This window comes from Urtica dioica, chromosome 4 (genome assembly GCF_054948205.1).
Source record: "Urtica dioica subsp. dioica isolate 48M chromosome 4, U.dioica_male_clone48M_v1_H2, whole genome shotgun sequence".
Classification (NCBI taxonomy): Eukaryota; Viridiplantae; Streptophyta; class Magnoliopsida; order Rosales; family Urticaceae; genus Urtica; species Urtica dioica.
Genome location: NC_142759.1, coordinates 14,937,481 through 14,955,073, shown reverse-complemented (window position 1 = coordinate 14,955,073; position 17,593 = coordinate 14,937,481). Strand labels below are relative to the sequence as shown.

The 17,593-nt window shown below is 38.4% G+C and overlaps 2 protein-coding genes across 2 annotated transcripts; one reads left to right on the top strand and one right to left on the bottom strand.

Annotated features, from left to right (window-relative positions):
• Nucleotides 1–773: 773 nt before the first annotated feature.
• On the top strand, nucleotides 774–2,906 carry LOC149400756 (protein IQ-domain 26-like). The gene is made up of 3 exons (XM_089612087.1): nucleotides 774–1,674; nucleotides 1,750–1,920; nucleotides 1,993–2,906. The coding sequence occupies exons 1-3, from the start codon at nucleotides 1,243–1,245 to the stop codon at nucleotides 2,596–2,598; spliced, it is 1,209 nt and encodes a 402-aa protein (XP_089468213.1). The 5' UTR covers nucleotides 774–1,242; the 3' UTR covers nucleotides 2,599–2,906.
• Nucleotides 2,907–10,346: 7,440 nt separating this feature from the next.
• On the bottom strand, nucleotides 10,347–13,777 carry LOC149400755 (Pectin lyase-like superfamily protein). The gene is made up of 5 exons (XM_089612089.1): nucleotides 13,128–13,777; nucleotides 12,456–12,645; nucleotides 12,160–12,366; nucleotides 11,629–11,864; nucleotides 10,347–10,722 (listed from the first exon to the last, which is right to left on the bottom strand). Exons 1-5 carry the CDS (start codon nucleotides 13,502–13,504, stop codon nucleotides 10,575–10,577), a joined length of 1,158 nt encoding a protein of 385 aa, XP_089468215.1. The 5' UTR covers nucleotides 13,505–13,777; the 3' UTR covers nucleotides 10,347–10,574.
• Between the last annotated feature and the right edge of the window lie 3,816 nt (nucleotides 13,778–17,593).

Here is a 17,593-nt window from a genome sequence, read left to right as displayed (position 1 = left end):
AGAATTGTGGTAAGTGTGTCTATCGCTTCTGAAAACAGCCGATCCAATTAAGGATCTCTTTTTTAGAACTCCAACAACAAAGTAAAGGAATGTTACTCTCTCAAAGAAACAAAAAAAATACTCGTTATTTTTGATGGCTATGCGTTGATTGCTATCAATTGCAAAGCACGATGATTGTCACCGTATTTTCAAACTTGAACTTCTTTGAAATATGAACTATTAATATATATTTTTTCTATATGATATATCTTATAAAAAATTAGGTCGTAGCTTGGTTAAATTTCAATCACTATGTGATATGATATATAGTCATATATCGTATACCACCAATAATATACGTACAAAGTCTTTATTATTATTCATTTACGAGAGTATTACACGTGTACAATATGTATGCACAGTACATATGTATTAGCTTTTTTGACATCGTGCAGGGTCCTAAACTCTTTAGATTCTGTTTTATTTTCTATATCCTTAATTAAGGGAGAATATACTATCATAATTCGTAGTATATATGATCACGTTGATAGTATTAAAAAAAAAGGTATGCTTTGCTAGATTCTTCCTTATTTCTTTAATTTATTTTATTTTAATTGTTTTTTACGCAATTTTCTTATAAATTTATTTTATCTGCAAAAATGAAAAATTCATGGTGACAACAGTGTAATGAAAGAGAAATGAGAGGGCTTCTTTCGAAAACAAGAGCTCATAACAACTACTCAGCAAATAAAAAATCGAATGTATTTAAATATTATCAACAATAACAAAACTTTAGGGCTTCACGGGAGTGTCAGAGAGCTGAGAACACTGAGGTATCTTTCTTTTTGAAGACACGTCGCTCCAGAAAAAGGAAAAAAAAAAAAAAAAAAAAAAGTAGTAGAAGAGAAGAGAGGGAGAAATAGGGAGATGGGTTATTTTTTTATTACTTCTTCCTTTTTAAAAGCCTTTTTCTTTTTCTCGGGAAAAAAGATATTCTGAGCTGCTCATTGGATAGGGGAAAAATAAAAATGAAAAAATTGGAGCGTTTTTTTCCCGGATCGCTTTGATACGGTTAAAACATTTTCAATGGTTTTGAAAACGTTATATATAAATAAACGCTATAATAATTAGTGCATGATTTTCTTTCACTAGTAGTGTATCACATCATACGCTCATAATTCATTTCTTCCCTCACTCACTAAACTATCCACATCTTTAATATTTCCACTTCCTCTCACTCTGCTCAAAAACAAAGAAAAAAAAATGGGAAAAACAATGAGGTGGTTAAAAGGCCTGTTCGGAATAAAGAGAGACAGAGAGACCAACAACAAGAAGCCGGCGAGCCAGAGCCGGAGCAACTCCGGCGAAGGGAGAGACAAGGGAGGCTCGAGCTTCGGCAGGTCAGAGTGCTCCGACGCTCTGTGCAACAATCCGGCGACGATCCCGCCGAACCTCTCGGCGGCGGAGGCGGCGTGGCTGAAGTCGTATTACTCGCAGACGGAGCAGGAGCAGAGCAAGCACGCCATCGCGGTGGCGGCGGCCACGGCCGCCGCAGCCGACGCCGCCGTGGCGGCCGCTCAGGCGGCCGTGGTTGTGGTCCGGCTGACGAGCCAGGGGCGAGGCACGGCCGTGTTCGGAGGAAGCCACGAGCGCTGGGCTTCCGTCAAGATCCAAACCGTCTTCAGAGGCTACCTGGTAAATTAATCGCACAATCTATTCAAATCTGTTGCTATTGATTCAAATTCGTTGAAATCGGTAACGACTTTTCAGGCGAGGAAAGCTCTGAGGGCGCTGAGAGGGCTTGTGAAGCTTCAAGCCGTAGTGAGAGGGTTTTTGGTGAGGAAACAAGCCGCGGCGACTCTTCACAGTATGCAAGCTCTCATCAGAGCCCAAGCCACTGTTCGCTCCCACAAATCTCGCTCTCTCTTCCGAAAATCCATGGTACACACCTATACATACACCTATACATATAAATTGCTGAAGAATTAACACTTTTGTGGTGTGTGTCTGAAGTCGAATTTGCAGGAGAGGTTCGATCACGAGAACAGCTATTACACCGCGCGCCTCTCGGCCTCCGTCGACGAGCCTCCGAAGATCGTGGAGGTCGATACCGGCCGTCCGAAATCCAGATCCCGGAGAATCGCAAACAGCGGAGAAACCGTGCCGTCCTCGCCGATTCCGCCGTGCCGGAGGATCGCCATTGTTCCAGACAACTACAACTACTACTCGTCGTCGTCGCTGTCGGAGTTGGGACTCCCGGCGGACGAGTGCCGATTCTCGACGGCGCACAGCACGCCGAGATTCTGCGGCGAGTGCGCTCCGCCGACTCCGGCGAAGAGCGTGTGCTCCGGCGCCGGCGATCTGCACCCGAACTACATGTCGGACACGAAGTCGTTCAAGGCAAAGCTGAGGTCGTACAGCGCGCCGAAGCAGAGGCCCGATCCGGCGCCGAAGAAGCGGCTCTCCCTCGCCGACGCCGTCGAGTCTCGGGTGAGCCTCGCCGCCGTGAGGATGCGGAGGTCGTGCTCGCAGCTCCACGAGCCGGTCACCTTCAAGAACGCCGTCATCGCCAATCTCCATTGCAAAGACAGGGATAGAAGAGATAGGGATGGTTATTGAATACAGGTTTTATATTCATATATATATTTATTTTATAGATTATAGATACATTTGATTTCTCATTCCCAAGTGTAGATTTGGTCTAATATCTGATATCAATCGATTATTATTGGTGTTTTAAAGTTTGTTCTGTTAGTCAAATTTATGTGTCGTCCTCTTTTGTGATGAAGCTGGGGAAAGTTCAAATTGTACACGACGAACGTAAATTGCTTTCTTCTTCTATTCTCTTTTTAACCTTTGCACAAAAGTTGAAATGACAAGTGACGAAAAAGAAGAAGAAAAAAGAAAAAAGTTTTACCCTGCAAAAATCTGAATTTTCCACATGTTTCGTTGGGATCTTTGATTTTATGGGTTGTTTCTTTTTTTTTTTTTCACTTTTCTTTGGCCGCGCAGACACGCATAAATATGTGTTTTAAAATTTAAAGGAGCCTTTCACGTATAACTCTTTAGAATATAGAGATTTCCTGAATACCAAATTTTAAAACATTCTATAAATACCTCGTTTTCCAGAATTTTTTTTTTTTCTGTAATTGTTATTGTGCTTAAACTTCTTTATATCAAGCTATAAACCATAAATAGAATCAGAAATAGCACATAAACACGAAATATAATAGTGTAGTATATACTATATAGTATAGAAAGCAGACAAAAACGAAATATTTGAACTATCCCGCTTCAAAGAGATAGAAGTTTGTTTGAATATGAGTGAGAGTGAGAGACCCCACTTTTTTTGTGCGTTTGAAAATTTTGAAGCTACTAAAACTATGCGACTCTGTTCTGCTTTCATTTTCTCATCCTTTTGTCTCTTCTGCTGTTTGGTACGGCTTTTAGTCTACTTCCCCTACTTGACCCACCTAAATTCTTATAATATATAAAAATAATAAAAAAATCATTTTCTTAACTATATAATCAAGAAAGTTTTATACTAATATTTTGACTATTTTCTTTTCAATAGCTTTTTATTCTATTTATCGATAAAGTTGTTAGTATACAAGATATAATTTTTTTTTTCTTTCTCTAAAGCCAATCATAGTTTTACTTTACATACATTGATAAAACATTGGTATCTACATTATCCGAGGATAGGTATTATTTAGTTAATATAATGATGAGCTTTTGATTAGATAGATGGGAATTACTAAGAGAGAATGTTTTTCTTTATATTTTCTCTAATTCCCACTCATCCATATTGAGCACAGTGTCCCTGAAATTGCCTCATGTGTAAACCTTTTCCAAAAGTAAATTGGGAAGCTTTTTATTGGGAGCCATGTACTTTGGCTATGCCGCTTCCATAGAAAGTGTTTTGTTATTTTTATTTTTATTTTTATTTTTATTGAATTTGCTTCTTTGATATATATATATATATATATATATATATATATAATATATTACATATAGGACAAATAGGGGAAAGAAAATAAAATGCTTTGATCTTTCAACATGTGAATACAGAATCTATAGTTTGAATTATGGCTCGCAATTTTGAAATTATTGAACATACATTACCATCTTGGATTCAACACATGCAATATGGTATGAAATATTTGTCTAATATGTCTCTTTAAAATTTAAAAGTAGTATTCAATTGGCAGTTGCCACAGTATTACCAATTTTATAATTATTATTCCGTTGTTATTAAATGCGTGTCTTGTTAAAAAAATAATCAAGATATCAATATTATAGGAATTAGGAAACAATAATTGGAATAACACTGACAATTTTGCCTCTATTTGACAGAATATGGTTTCAGAAGGGGTACACAGCCACAGGCAAATACCACCAATGATCAGATGTCATGCATGCCATTCTTTATGGACTTATATTCTTGAAGTAATAAGAACCAAGAATTAATAAATAAATAATGAAACTCAACCAAAGTTTGAGTAACCGGAGTAACCCATGAGTTAAACGAGCGGTCTATCGCTTACCGTCAAATTCCGGTAACGAAACGTATAAAACCGTGAAATACTCGTAAAATCGAGGTTTATCACGTCGTTATCGCGTCATAAAAATCGGGGTTTACCGCAGTTCTAAATAAAAATATAAATAAAATAAATTTAAATAAAAAATAAAAGTTATAAAAACTTATTCTATATTGATTTATTATTAAAAATATACCAGTTTCTTTCCCGAAAAAATCCACAGTAAACTTTTACGGTAAGTGGTATACCCATAAAATCCGACGGTATCTCAAACCCTTTAACTCAACTACATATTTTTCATTATCATACCAAAAAAAAAAAAAAAAAAAAAAAAAAAAAAACTCTACTTTTTTTTCTTGTGCCAATAGTGAATTATAGCTAGGCTTCAGATAGCTTATTAGAGTTACAAAACGACCAGCTAGCTTAGATGAAATTGAATATAGGCCGTGTTTGGCACAGCTTTTTTAAGCCTGTTTTTGCTGTTAGCAAAAACTAAACTGCAATCTTACTGTTTGGTAAAACAGTTTTTAGAAAAAATTTCAAAAACGATTTTAAAAATTGTACATGAGTCACAAAAGCTACGAATCTTAGCTTTTAGAAAAAGCGTTTTTGTATTTGATATAAAATTACTTTAATATCCTCACATGGTTATCCATATCACTGTTAAATATTTATTTTATGTCTATTTTAGTCTTTTTACTATAATATATTTATTTTACCAAACGCAAAATCAGTTTTTGTTATCAGCAACAACTGTTTTATAAACAGCTTACCAAACACCTATCAGTTTTAAAAAAAAAAGCGTTTTTTTTTTAAAACAAAGCTATGCCAAACGATGCCATAGTATGCATACAAAATAGTGGGCTTGTTTTATACTATATTATACTCATATAAGTTTACAGGTTTCAGTGTTTTTATGTTTTTATACAGCAATCAGCACATATCTTTTTTCCGACGATGGATCTCGAGTTTTACGCTTTTTTTTAGGTGGTCACTTCTTTGGATCCAATCATACTTTTGACGCTTCCATTTCCGATCCTTTCGACAAAGCTGTCACATAGACTTATTACATTTTTTGTTTTTTTTTGTGAAAATCCAACATAATCGCCTTCTTCTTATACTTTTTTCTTTTTTCGGATGAATGCACTTTGAGCCTTAATCGATCTTTCAATATTTGTTTAATTTAAACGTGGATTACTGAAACGGAACAGAACCAAAATTTTGTCATATTTTGGCCCCATAACGGTATTGGAAAATTGCTCTAGCAATGTTCATGAATAAAATAATTTTGGTACTGTCAAATAATATTAATTTTTTTTTTTTAAATATTGAGTTTGTTTTAGTTTTAAACTCTTTTATTCCTAAACAGTACTGGAATTGACCGGCACAAAGTGTTCTATTTCAGTTTGGCCGGAATTTCGATATTGTTTGGACGGAAATATTTTGGATCATTTGGACCAGGACTTCCAATAAGACCAGAATAAAAATGGTGAAATAATATACCCAAATTCAGTTGAATTCGTACCATTTTTTATCTCTATTTTTCTAAATACTTTCAAATCATAGAGTAGCAAACTATTGTATCGTCGGTTACATATTTTCCACTTTTCCTTTTATTATAGACTGGATTGAAAAGTAATATACTATAATATTATGAGTTTCGGTTTACATTACTATTTTGTATTTGGCTCAAAATTGATTATCAGAAATATGATGTTTTTGTTACTTAGACTATGAAGTAAAGTAATAAAATTTGTAAGTGATTAACTACTTTTTGAGCGGGAGTTAAAATGATAGACAAATGATCATTTACTTTAAAAAAATAGTCAATTTTATATTATTTTTTCAAATTACCCTTTCCATCGTTAATCTAATTTGAAATCGTCACTTTTCTCCATAAATTTGAAATTGGTAGATTCGAATTCTAAAGAATTTTTATTGCTAAGATATTGTTTGCGGTGTTTGGCTGAATTTGTCTACCTTCGTGACCCTTTTTTTTTTTAAATTATGTTTAGTCACGAAGACAAGATGTCGCACACAATGTATCGACAATGTGTCCGACGACTTGCTTATACACTGATAATGGATAATCAACAATAAGTGCGATAAAGAAAAGACACACAATATGGTGACCCAGTTCGGTGCAACGTCACCTACGTCTGTGGGCTCTCAGTTAGTGAAAATGATTTCACTATATAGTAGTCAATAGTACAAGTAAGGTCTTATATGATTACATCCACAAATCAAAGCCCTAGAAACTATTACCACGAGTGAATACTAAGACCAGGGACTCCCCCTGAATTTGAGTCCCCTCTCAATTTCACTCTTCGAGCACTCGTCTATGCTCGTCGATTTCAGTCTTCAACGCACGTGAAACTTCAATCACGTAAACACATAACCCAAATCACACAAACGCTCAATCTTTTGGAATAGTGTTTGAGGAATTACAACGCTCTTATCAATACACAAAGTCTCCCAATCCGTCAGTCGTGCACGTCTAGGAACCCTAAGTATTTTGATAAAGCGTCAAAGGCTGCTAAGGGCGTAGCCCAAGGCTTTTATAGCAATCATACAAATCTGGAAGTCAATATAGGATTTCCTTACCCAAAAACACGTGAAGATCATCAAAGAAAGTCTTCAGCGAAAAGATCTGACGAAACAGGAAACTTACGATAATTACAGTCTGCGCACAAAGAGAAAGATGTCTCTACAAATCCTGAAGTATATTGTTCGATATTTTTCCTTAACAACTTGCAGTAAAAAAATAAGCCAACACATAACGTAACAACATTTTCAATTTCTATACACCTTTCAGTTGTTCCATTGATAGTCAATGGTTTGTTGCATTATTCATCATCCACTTCGAAGAACATATTTTATAGCCTAGTTCATTTAATGAAATTTATAATATGGTCATCTATTTTTTTTAATTTTGTGAATGGTAAATATTATCAATCATCATATGCTTATTTAGTAAATATTAATAACCGTCAGCTTTAAGTTTAATTTTTATTTTGGGAATGGTAAATATTATGAACCATCAAATGCATATACAATATATATATATATATATATATATATATATATATGTATGTATATATATTATTAACCAAATTATGTTCAATGATGATTAATGGCTATTGTTGATGTCGAAATCTGTTCCTCAACAATCACGATACTATATATATATTATATTGAATATATCGTCTTATTTATATGATGTGGATCTCAAGGATTCGTCGTAATTAGAATTGAATTTCGGAGTAATCACGAAGAATGACGGAGGTAATAATAGAAAATAAACTGGGAAAATAACTTCTTTTATTATTGATCACAATCGAGTATAGAACAACAGAATATATTTTGGGAATACAGAATATTGAAGATATAAAAAAGGATGATGAATGTGTCCTGCGAGATCTGCTTTTTCCTTTATTTATAGGTAAGATCGTTGCTCTTCTTCCGTCGATCTGGTGGACACGTGGTCGGTCTGGAGCGTTCTGCGATGCTGCATGCGGAGTGGTTTAGCCTATTCCTTCGCGAGGTGGTCAGCTCGGAGACCGCTTCTTCCGGACTCGCGAGGTGGTCAGCTCGGAGACCGCTTCTTCCGGACTCGCGAGGTGGTCAGCTCGGAGACCGCTTCTTCCGGACTCGCGGGGTGGTCAGCTTGGAGACCGCTTCTTCCGAGCTGACGGGGCGGATGCTGTGGGCTGGTTCTGAGGTGTAATCCTAATCCGAGCGGGTTGGGCTTGGTTAGATTTTACTCATCAATCGGGACCCAGGATATAAATCGGGCCTTTGAGAGATGGCCCAATTTACAAGGTTTTGTTCTGGTATCCACAGCTATTAACATTGATAGTTAATTTTAATACCCTTAGTTTCAGTTTGTTGATTTCACGAATGGTTAATATTAGTAATGGTATGCATATACAATCAATATTATTAACTGACAATGTTAGATATTATTTATTTATTTTGCGGGTGGTAAATATTATTAACCATCTTATGCATATACAATAAATATTATTAATCAAACTATATTCATTGATGATTATTGATTATTAATGTCAGTTTCGGAGGGAAGAACATTGGTCGTTGACGAGATTCATGCGGAGTCAAGAACATCGGTCGTTGGTAGCTCAAATGTTGTTATCTTAAGCTATTTTCATAAATAAATCGATGATATTAGGCTAAAATTTTAACAAACGTGAATTATTTGGGTTAGATATTTATTTGGCCCTAAAATAATTTTAGTGAAATTTGTTGTAACTAGCCAAGTTTGCTATTTTTATTGAGAGAATAGCTCAAGTTTCATTTTATTAAGGAAATAACTCATATTTTTTGCTCAGACCATAATGCCCTCACTTCCTTCACGAATCAGTTAATTAATTAACGTACTGGAGTGAGTTATGTTAATTATTTAACTGATTCGTGAAAGATTTGAAATTCACAAAAAATTTACAAAAATAACAACTTAAGTCAATTGATATTCAAAGCATTTAATTAATTAACATAATTTCTAATTCAATCTTTTAGTAAATTAACTTTACTCACAAAAAAAATCAGAACCTAAGCTAATATTCAACTAATAAGTTAATTAATTAATCTAACTCAACAGTCAGTTAATTAAATTAACTGATTCGCGAATTTACAGTGAATCAACAAAATCGGCGAATCCTCTTCTTTTTCTCCACCACCAGCGAACCCGACCCACAATTTGAAACATAAAACCCTAGAAAACCTCTAACATCGCCGGACACTTTGTCGGAGGCTCGATCGCTGCGTGAAACGCGAGGCGGTGGAGGCGGAAAATCTACCGGCATCGTCGTTTGAGTCGGTGGAGGCGGCGAGTCGACCGTCACCGTCGTTTGCGGCGGCGGAGGCGACGGAATCTTCTGAGTCGCGTTCGACGTGGCCGTCGCCTCCGGCGGAGCCTCCGGAGGCTGCGGACACGTGTGGTTCGCCGGCGGAGAGATAGTCGGAGAAGTAGACGACATCGTGAGAGAGAGAGAGAGAGAGAGTGAGTGAAGTTGGGTTGGGTGAGTGGGATTTCAAGGGTAATTTAGGTAGTGTACAAAATATGGACTATTCCCTTAATTAAATGAAACTTTGACTATTCTATTAATATTAGTAGGTTGATTGTGTTAGTTAGCAAAATAGCCCATAATTTTATACTAACTTACAAATTTGATGGTGTAATTTATAACTATTTTTATTATATTTGTTATCATTAGATGATAATATAATTATTTTAAAAGACTATTAGAAAGACAAAAATGAGATTAATCCAAAAAAATTCAAAAAAACATTCTTCTTCATACCACTAATTTAGGGGTTTGGACAAAATATCCTATTTTTTTTAGAGTAATGGGCTTTAATATACCATTTTGAATTTCTTGCCGAAAATAGTACTAAAAATTTATTCTTCCACGCGTTTTTTTACTACTACATGCCCCTCCCTTAGAACAAAACTTAAACTGATAAGAAACTCAAAAGGCGTGGTACCTAGGATAGCCTAGTGGTAATTCCACACTACTTCATGTGTGGAGGTCGTGGGTTCAATCCAAAAAAAAAAAAAAAAAAAAAAAAAAAAACTCAAAAGGCAAGAAAAAGAAAAAGACTTCCTGCTTACTTATTCTTTTTCTTTTTTTTCTTTTTTCTTTTTTTGTACTTGTTTATTTCTGTCGTTTCTACATCAAACACAAAAGTGTTCTTCTTGGGTCTTGCAAATTTAAGTTTCTCATGGAGTTGAAACGTTTCAATTCCAAACAAGAATCTGTTTCAGTACAAAAGTGGGGCATCAGATAATTGGATAAATTCTTTCTTTTTGCTTGCATATAAAAAGGGAAATCATTTTTAAACATCACGACATATAACTTAGAAACTCAAACGAATCATTAATACCTTTATTTAGATCAATATAACAAATAGCCGTATATATAGATCCTAGCCTAAATAAGCTCATCTCATACAGTCAGGACATATATATATATTTGTGAAGCTATGACGGTTGTGTATATGCAGGGAATATTCTTATTTGGAATGATATGAAAATCACAATTTAATCCATTCGGAGCCATCAATGAAGCCAAGTGTAATAAAAGGCTTGACTTCCTCATCGGTGAGCTCTCTTGACCACGCAACTCTTCCTGCAAAATTCGCTCCTGGTCCTGTGCACTTGTATTGCCCGTAAAACACAGTCCTGAAATAAATCACATATTTATTAGAAACGAAATCATATCAAAGAGAAACAAAGCTCAAATTCCAGGCATTAAAAACAACTAAATCTTCGTCATAAACAGATCAGAAAAGGTTACAAAACCAAAGTATTAGGTAGCTAGATTTACATTTTTTTCTATATGGACCATAGTTGTGCTATTACACGTAGATACAGTACTGTAAAATAGAAAAGGAAATAAAAAGGACTACTTGGTGGAGCCAGCTAAGGGCTTTTGGTGATTAAAATTTTGGCCCAAATGTTTATTAAACTTTACTTTTGTAGCCCAAAATTAGATATACATACCCTCTTAAATAATCAACACATGTTATTTTCCCTCTAACTGCAAATTCTGGCTCCTACTGACTATATCATGTGCTGATTTGGTTGAATTTGCGAAGTTGCCTAATGTTTACTCCATTAAAAAGTTTATTTCTGTTCCTTCGATGATAGTAAGCACAGGAAGAAGATATTGTTTTTCTTTTTTTGGTGGACAAGGGAACAATGATGATTATGATGATATGATGATATGGCCATTAGTTCATCCTACGCAAACTCAGAGGCCAGGCATGCGTAGTATGGAAATAAGCAGCTGTCAAGGAAAATTTAATATAAGTTTATACATATAAATTAAATGTCTATGGAAATGTCAAGGGAAATATAATATAAGTTTACAATACCAATATAAATTTTGTAATATTTTTTTTTTTAATTTCGTTATATTTGAAATAATAAAGAAGAATCACCAAAATGTCGGAATTTTGAACTTTATTTGAATTACTTAAGTTATAGATTTTTTGAATTCGATGGTAATGAAATTTTGACCGCATTTTAAATTATGATTGATAGAGAGGCATATAATTGATATATAGGGTTTGAGATTGCGCATACATTTCCCGAGAAGGGTCGCCCCAATTGTACCACCCCTTGGGAATGATGATGTTGTCCATGTAAGTGTAGGCGAAAATGACGGTGGAGAAAGAGCCCCAAGCTCTTCCGAGGTATAGAGCTCCCGAGCCGGTGACTCTGCAGTTGACAAATGAGAAACCCGTGTCTTCCATTATGCTCTTCCTCCCTTGAGCTGTCACCGCCCCCATGTTCCGAGCTATCGCGTGCACATGACACCCCTGCACGTTAATACCATTTCACTTCTCATATTTTCAAGGATCACACATTATAAAGTTAAAGGAGCATATATAAAAGAAGGCGTGATGAGTTATTCTCGTATTGTAAATAGTTTTCGAGACGTAAAGTACCACATAGTACTTAAAATGATATTAGTGTCTAATTTGCTCGTGCGTTTTCTCTTTTGAGATAGGACGATATAATGACTGTAAACTTAAGGCAATGAGAGGAGTGACTCAGAACCTCGTAAACCATGCAAGATTTGTTTCTTTCTTATGTTTGTTAGTACTCGCCTACCTCGAATAGTGAGAGTCCGTTCCCAAATATGAAGTCGACGGAGCCCTCAATGTAGCAATCCTTGTAGTAATGCCTCCCGTATTGATCATACAAAGTGTCTTGCGCTCCCAAAAACTTGCAACCCAAGAAAGTTGCCGTGTCTGCAGATATCCTTAGAGCCACCGCTTGTTTCCCTATCGCCCCTGGCGCCGGCAATGGCGTCGTGTTCTAATTAACAAATAAAATTTTAACCACATTACTTAATTATTTACTCTCCCTCATCAAAATAAAATAAAAAATCTAAAAGAAATTTGGACCTTAAATGTGATATTCTTGGCGACGAAAAAAGGGGAATTCACGGCGAATGTGGCTGATCCAAAAGTGCCTAGTGGCTTCCCGTTCGGCCCCGGAGTTTGGGCAGTGTCTCCCCATTGGACTATCGTCTTTTCCGCTCCCGCGCCTTCTATCGTTATGAAAGACTTGAATGGCGGTATGTTCACTTTCTCCCTATAAATTATTTCACAATTTCCAAAGTTAATATTTCCTTGCAAAAAAATAAAATGCGCTATGAGTAAATTTTCCATAAATCAAAATTAGTTTTGTCACTCTCTTTCCACGGACAACACTATATCATGTATTTTGAAGAAGAAAAAAAATTAGATCATGTATCTATATATAGTTTATACTTCAAGCATCAACTTAGTAGTATGTCCCTTAATGAAAAGAGTGGACAGCGTAGAAGAGTACAACTTTCCCACACAGTTTTATGTGGTGATCAATTGTGACACAAATAATGGGAAGAAAAAAAAAAAAAAAAAAAAAAAAAAAAAAAAAAAAAAAAGACATCGAAGTTTAATTTTTCAACGTGACGTGAAATGCTTGCAAATTATTGAGTAATCGACAAAAAAAAGCCTGTGGCTGGCTTTGTTCATCCTCATTGAGAACAGAACAGAACAGAACAAGATTTAGGTGAGAGAGAGAGAACTGACGTGTAAATTCCTGCATGGACTTTGATAACAACTCTGACGAGATTGATGAAGGGGAGAGAATCAATGGCTTCCTGGATGGACGTGAAGTCGCCGGAGTTCTGGTTCTTGGCGACGGTGAGAGTGAAAGAAGGAAAGACCTTGTTCTTTGCGGACTTGAAAACAGAGTGCTTGAGGTTTCCCACGAACTTGACCCACTTCATGAATTGCTGCTCCGAGAATTGGGCTCTCGTCGCGTTCGCCGCCATCTCTTTCCGGCCAGATCTCCGCCGTCCAATCCGCTTCCCCTTCGCCGCGTCGCACCGAATCACCAGGCCGGGACTGATTAGTAAAACAATCAAAGCCACACAGAATGTTCTCTGTGTTACCATTCTCATCATGGCTTTGAAACATATACAAATGGTCTCTCGGAGTGAGAGCCTTATAAAATGATTTGTGTTTTTTTTTTCTTCTTATGGTTTGCTTTTTTATATATATATACAAGTCGATGGGTGAATGAATTAGAAATTAGTACTTGCGTTGAGTTGGAAAGTGACGGTGATTTGGAGAACAAACAAGGACAAGAGCAACAAGTCACGGGTGTTTTATTTCATGCCTATACAAATGATCTGAGCCACAAGACAGGGCTCGCTTTTTTGCACAGAAGAAAAACGAAATTTCTTTTACTAAACTATTGACGCTTTTATTTTTCTTTGTTTTTGTTTGTTTGTTTGTGATTTCATGAGTTTCCTTTGGTGGAGTTGTGGTTGCCCGTGAGTGATCGTGAATATATTTAGTGGAAAAGATCTAAGGATCATGTCTAATCTGTATCTATATAGTAAACTATTGCTAAATAATAACATTATTATTCATATAGAATATGAATATGATTGTACAGCACTTTTTGATGACCTACTTTTGATCACGGCCATCAAAAGAGTTGGACCCCCCAAAAAAAAAAAACCACATTCTCGTCACATTTGACGGTTGAGATAAGCTTGGCGTGGTTGAATATATGAGAGAGAGATAAAGAGAGTAGCGGTGGGCCCACGTGGATGAACAAACAAAAACGATAGAAATTAGTTTTGAGCTAAAAAGCCCTTCTTCTCACCAACATCTTCTGGCGAAGGGAATTTCGATGATTTGAAAAAACAAAATACAGTCTTTTTTTATTTCATGTCGCTTTGGAATGAATAAAGGCTTTATACACGGAGAGAGGGCTTTTGGTTACTTTTTGTATCTTTGTGTGTTGATGTGCAAATTCCAATAAATAAATAAATTTGCTCAAGAAAAAAAAAATTAAATGAAAAAAAATAGTTATTCACTATTTTCTTGGATCACCATTCCATTCACCACCACCGCCCAGCACTTCTTCGCCAGCGAGAAATCCACGTGTCACTCTCCTATTGTCAAGTGGTCCAACTCCGACCTAATTAAGTAAAATGTCATCCTTAGTGCCTTTTTTTTCTTTATCCAATGATACAATTTTTATATCAATGTAGTGGTGTAACTGAAAGCGAAAGCTTACTATATCACTCACAAGTCACAAGCTTTTTTTTTTTTTTTGAGAATTGCACGAAGCTTTCATTAAAAAACGGGTAGAATACCCATCGATACAGACGAATAACATCTTAGACACGACACAGACTTAGATCGGAATGAATCTAACACTAAGTACATGTGTTCGCTCATATTGTGCGTACTTCCAACAGAAGGAAGAATAAAGAACACACTCAAAATCGAGCACACATTTGGCTCTTTCGATAAACCCATAATGGTTGATGGAAAGATCCAAATGACCGCGGTCCGATGACCATGAAGAAGATGACTCTTCAACCTGCATAGATACGAATCTAACAGGAGATCCACACTGGGATGGTGAAGGACGGCTATTCCGCCTCCAAGAAAACAAAACAAACATAATACCAAAACCAAGTCTTAAACAACAGTAAAAAAACAACCAGAAAACAAATGGAAACTTAGGAATCTCGTGCCGACTCGCTCAGAACCACCGACGCCAAAAGCATTCCCCGGTGGGTGAGCACGAGTCTGTCCCGCAACTCCGAGAGAGAACCCGACAGACCACCGCCTGAGACCGCGACCCCCCGAGCGCTCCTCGACGCGCGACCACTGAAGCCCACCCAGAACAGAGAACACGACGCTTCCGAGACACCACCGGATCTGAGACACCACTGCGCGCGAACGGCGCTGGCGCAACGCCCTCTCCTCCCGGATCTGAGTCGTGACCGGCCTGAGACCGCGACCGACCGCGACCACCGCCTGACCGATCTGACCCCGCGACCACCGCCTGAGACCGACCTGAGACCGTGACCACCGCCTGAGACCGCGACCACCGCCTGAGACCGCGACCGACCTGAGACCGACCTGAGCCCGCGACCACCGCCTGCCGACGAAGCGGAGGAGAAGAGCAAGCAGAGCTCGCCTTGGATCTTGGAAGCGTTCAACTTGGAGCTCGACGAAGCGGCCGACGAAGCGAAGACGCACGAAACCGAAGAAGCACGTCACCGGAGAAACCAGACTCGCGAAGAATCGCGACCTCGCCTTCCCTCCCGGGTCGGAGTCGAGAGACCGGCGTCCGAATCCCGAGGGGGGCGGCGGAGAAAAGGGATTAGGGTTTCTCGAGAGAGAAAGGTTCTGTAGAGAGAGAAAGGTTCTGTAGAGAGAGAAAAAAACCTCACTTATTACAAGTCACAAGCTTTTGAATCTGTGTAATTTTTTTCGACACTAGTAATCAAAGTGTCACGAAATTAAGTGATAACAAGGAGATAGATACTTTGTACTAATTACCAATGACATGATTAATTTCATAACAAAATCAAAACTAGTCAGCAAATTAGAAAAAAAGTATCGAAACCAAAACACAAGAAGATGAGAGAGAGAGTGTGGCGATATAGATCCCGTGATGAAATGAGTCCAAATAGAATGAGCCACGTGGTCAAGCCAACCCTGTTTTGTTGATGAATGAAACCACTTCACATTCGCATGACCTTTCTACACAGCTTTGATTCTCTAATGACGTGTATGTGTGTGTAATTAAATTTATCTATAAATTCGCCCTTTTGATGATTCTGAGCGTGGGATTACTAGGCTTAAATTATTTTCATATGGGTTGTCTTTTAGCGGCTTCATGGAAAATAGTGATTGTTGTTTTTTTTTTTTTTTTTTTTGAATAGTACGGATTTTCCATTAAAATTGGGTAAAAAACCCATCAATACAAGAGAATAACACCTTAGTACATGGATTACCAAGACCTAAGTCAAGGTGAATCTAACACTAACTTCCGGTAAAAGTACGATATGTGCTAACTTCCGACAACGGGAAGAATTACAAGCACCAATAGAGCACACAAGAGGCTCGTTAAAAAACCCAAAGAATGGTGATGGAAAAATCCAACCAAACTTGGTCCGATAACCACGAATAAGGTGGCTCTTCAACCTGCATAGATAAAAACCTAACAGGAAATCCACTACGGGAGAGGGAACTACGGCTAATCCGAGTCCAACACAAAACAAAGCAAAGCAAGAAAATGATAGGTCCATGCCAACATCAAAAGAACAAACTAAAAAACTAAAACTGAAACAAACTAAAAAAAAGCGAACACCCGCATTCAAGATCTGCAGCGAGCACGGCTGCGTCGCGAACGTCGACGAACCACAACTACCACTCTCCAACCAAAACAGTGTCGACGACGCGAGGCCGGGCCACACGAGAGAAAAGTAGCGCTCATCTAGACTTTCTTCGACCTCACCGGATAAAGATGTTAAGACCGGGATCGACGAGGGGCGGCGATCTGAAAAGGTAACACCCTGTGAGGACAGAAGCCAAGACCGAGGATGGGCTTTGACGGAGCGCTTCATCGAGGAGCGTCGGAGAATAGCAGCCACGTCGGTGAGGAGTGATAGATCGGGGATGGCCGGGTCTGAGGGAGCGCCGAGGGTCGCCTGAGGCTGGGGCGACATCGAGCTCCACCACGCCACCTGAAAAGACCAACACCAACTGCAAAAAACCGAACGTCCAAGGGAAGAGACGGCACAACTCAACCGCCGGAGAAGGACCCCGCCGGAGTTGCAGACCCACAACAGCAAAGGGATCAACTTCCAGATCCTGTCGAACCCGGAGTTCCTGGCCGAGGGGACCGCGGTGGAGGACCTGCTGAAGCCCGACCGCGTGCTCATCGGCGGGCGGGAGAGCCCCGAGGGGGACCGGGCGGTGCAGGCCCTGAAAGCGGTGTACGCCCGGTGGGTCCCGGAGGATCGCATCCTCACCACCAACCTGTGGTCGGCGGAGCTGACGAAGCTCGCGGCCAACGCGTTCCTCGCCCAGAGGATCTCGTCAGTGAACGCGATGTCGGCGCTGTGCGAGGCCACCGGAGCCAACATCTCGGAGGTAGCGTACGCGGTGGGGACCGACTCGCGGATCGGGGGGAAGTTCCTGAACGCCAGCGTCGGGTTCGGGGGGTCGTGCTTCCA

Coding starts and splice junctions, on each gene's coding strand:
- LOC149400756 (XM_089612087.1), top strand. CDS start 1,243: ATGGGAAAAACAATGAGGTGGTTAAAAGGCCTGTTCGGAATAAAGAGA. Junction 1,675..1,749: donor CCGTCTTCAGAGGCTACCTG/GTAAATTAATCG, acceptor ACGACTTTTCAG/GCGAGGAAAGCTCTGAGGGC. Junction 1,921..1,992: donor CTCTCTTCCGAAAATCCATG/GTACACACCTAT, acceptor GTGTGTCTGAAG/TCGAATTTGCAGGAGAGGTT.
- LOC149400755 (XM_089612089.1), bottom strand. CDS start 13,504: ATGATGAGAATGGTAACACAGAGAACATTCTGTGTGGCTTTGATTGTT. Junction 12,646..13,127: donor GTCCATGCAGGAATTTACAC/GTCAGTTCTCTC, acceptor AATAATTTATAG/GGAGAAAGTGAACATACCGC. Junction 10,723..11,628: donor GGCGACCCTTCTCGGGAAAT/GTATGCGCAATC, acceptor GATTTATTTCAG/GACTGTGTTTTACGGGCAAT.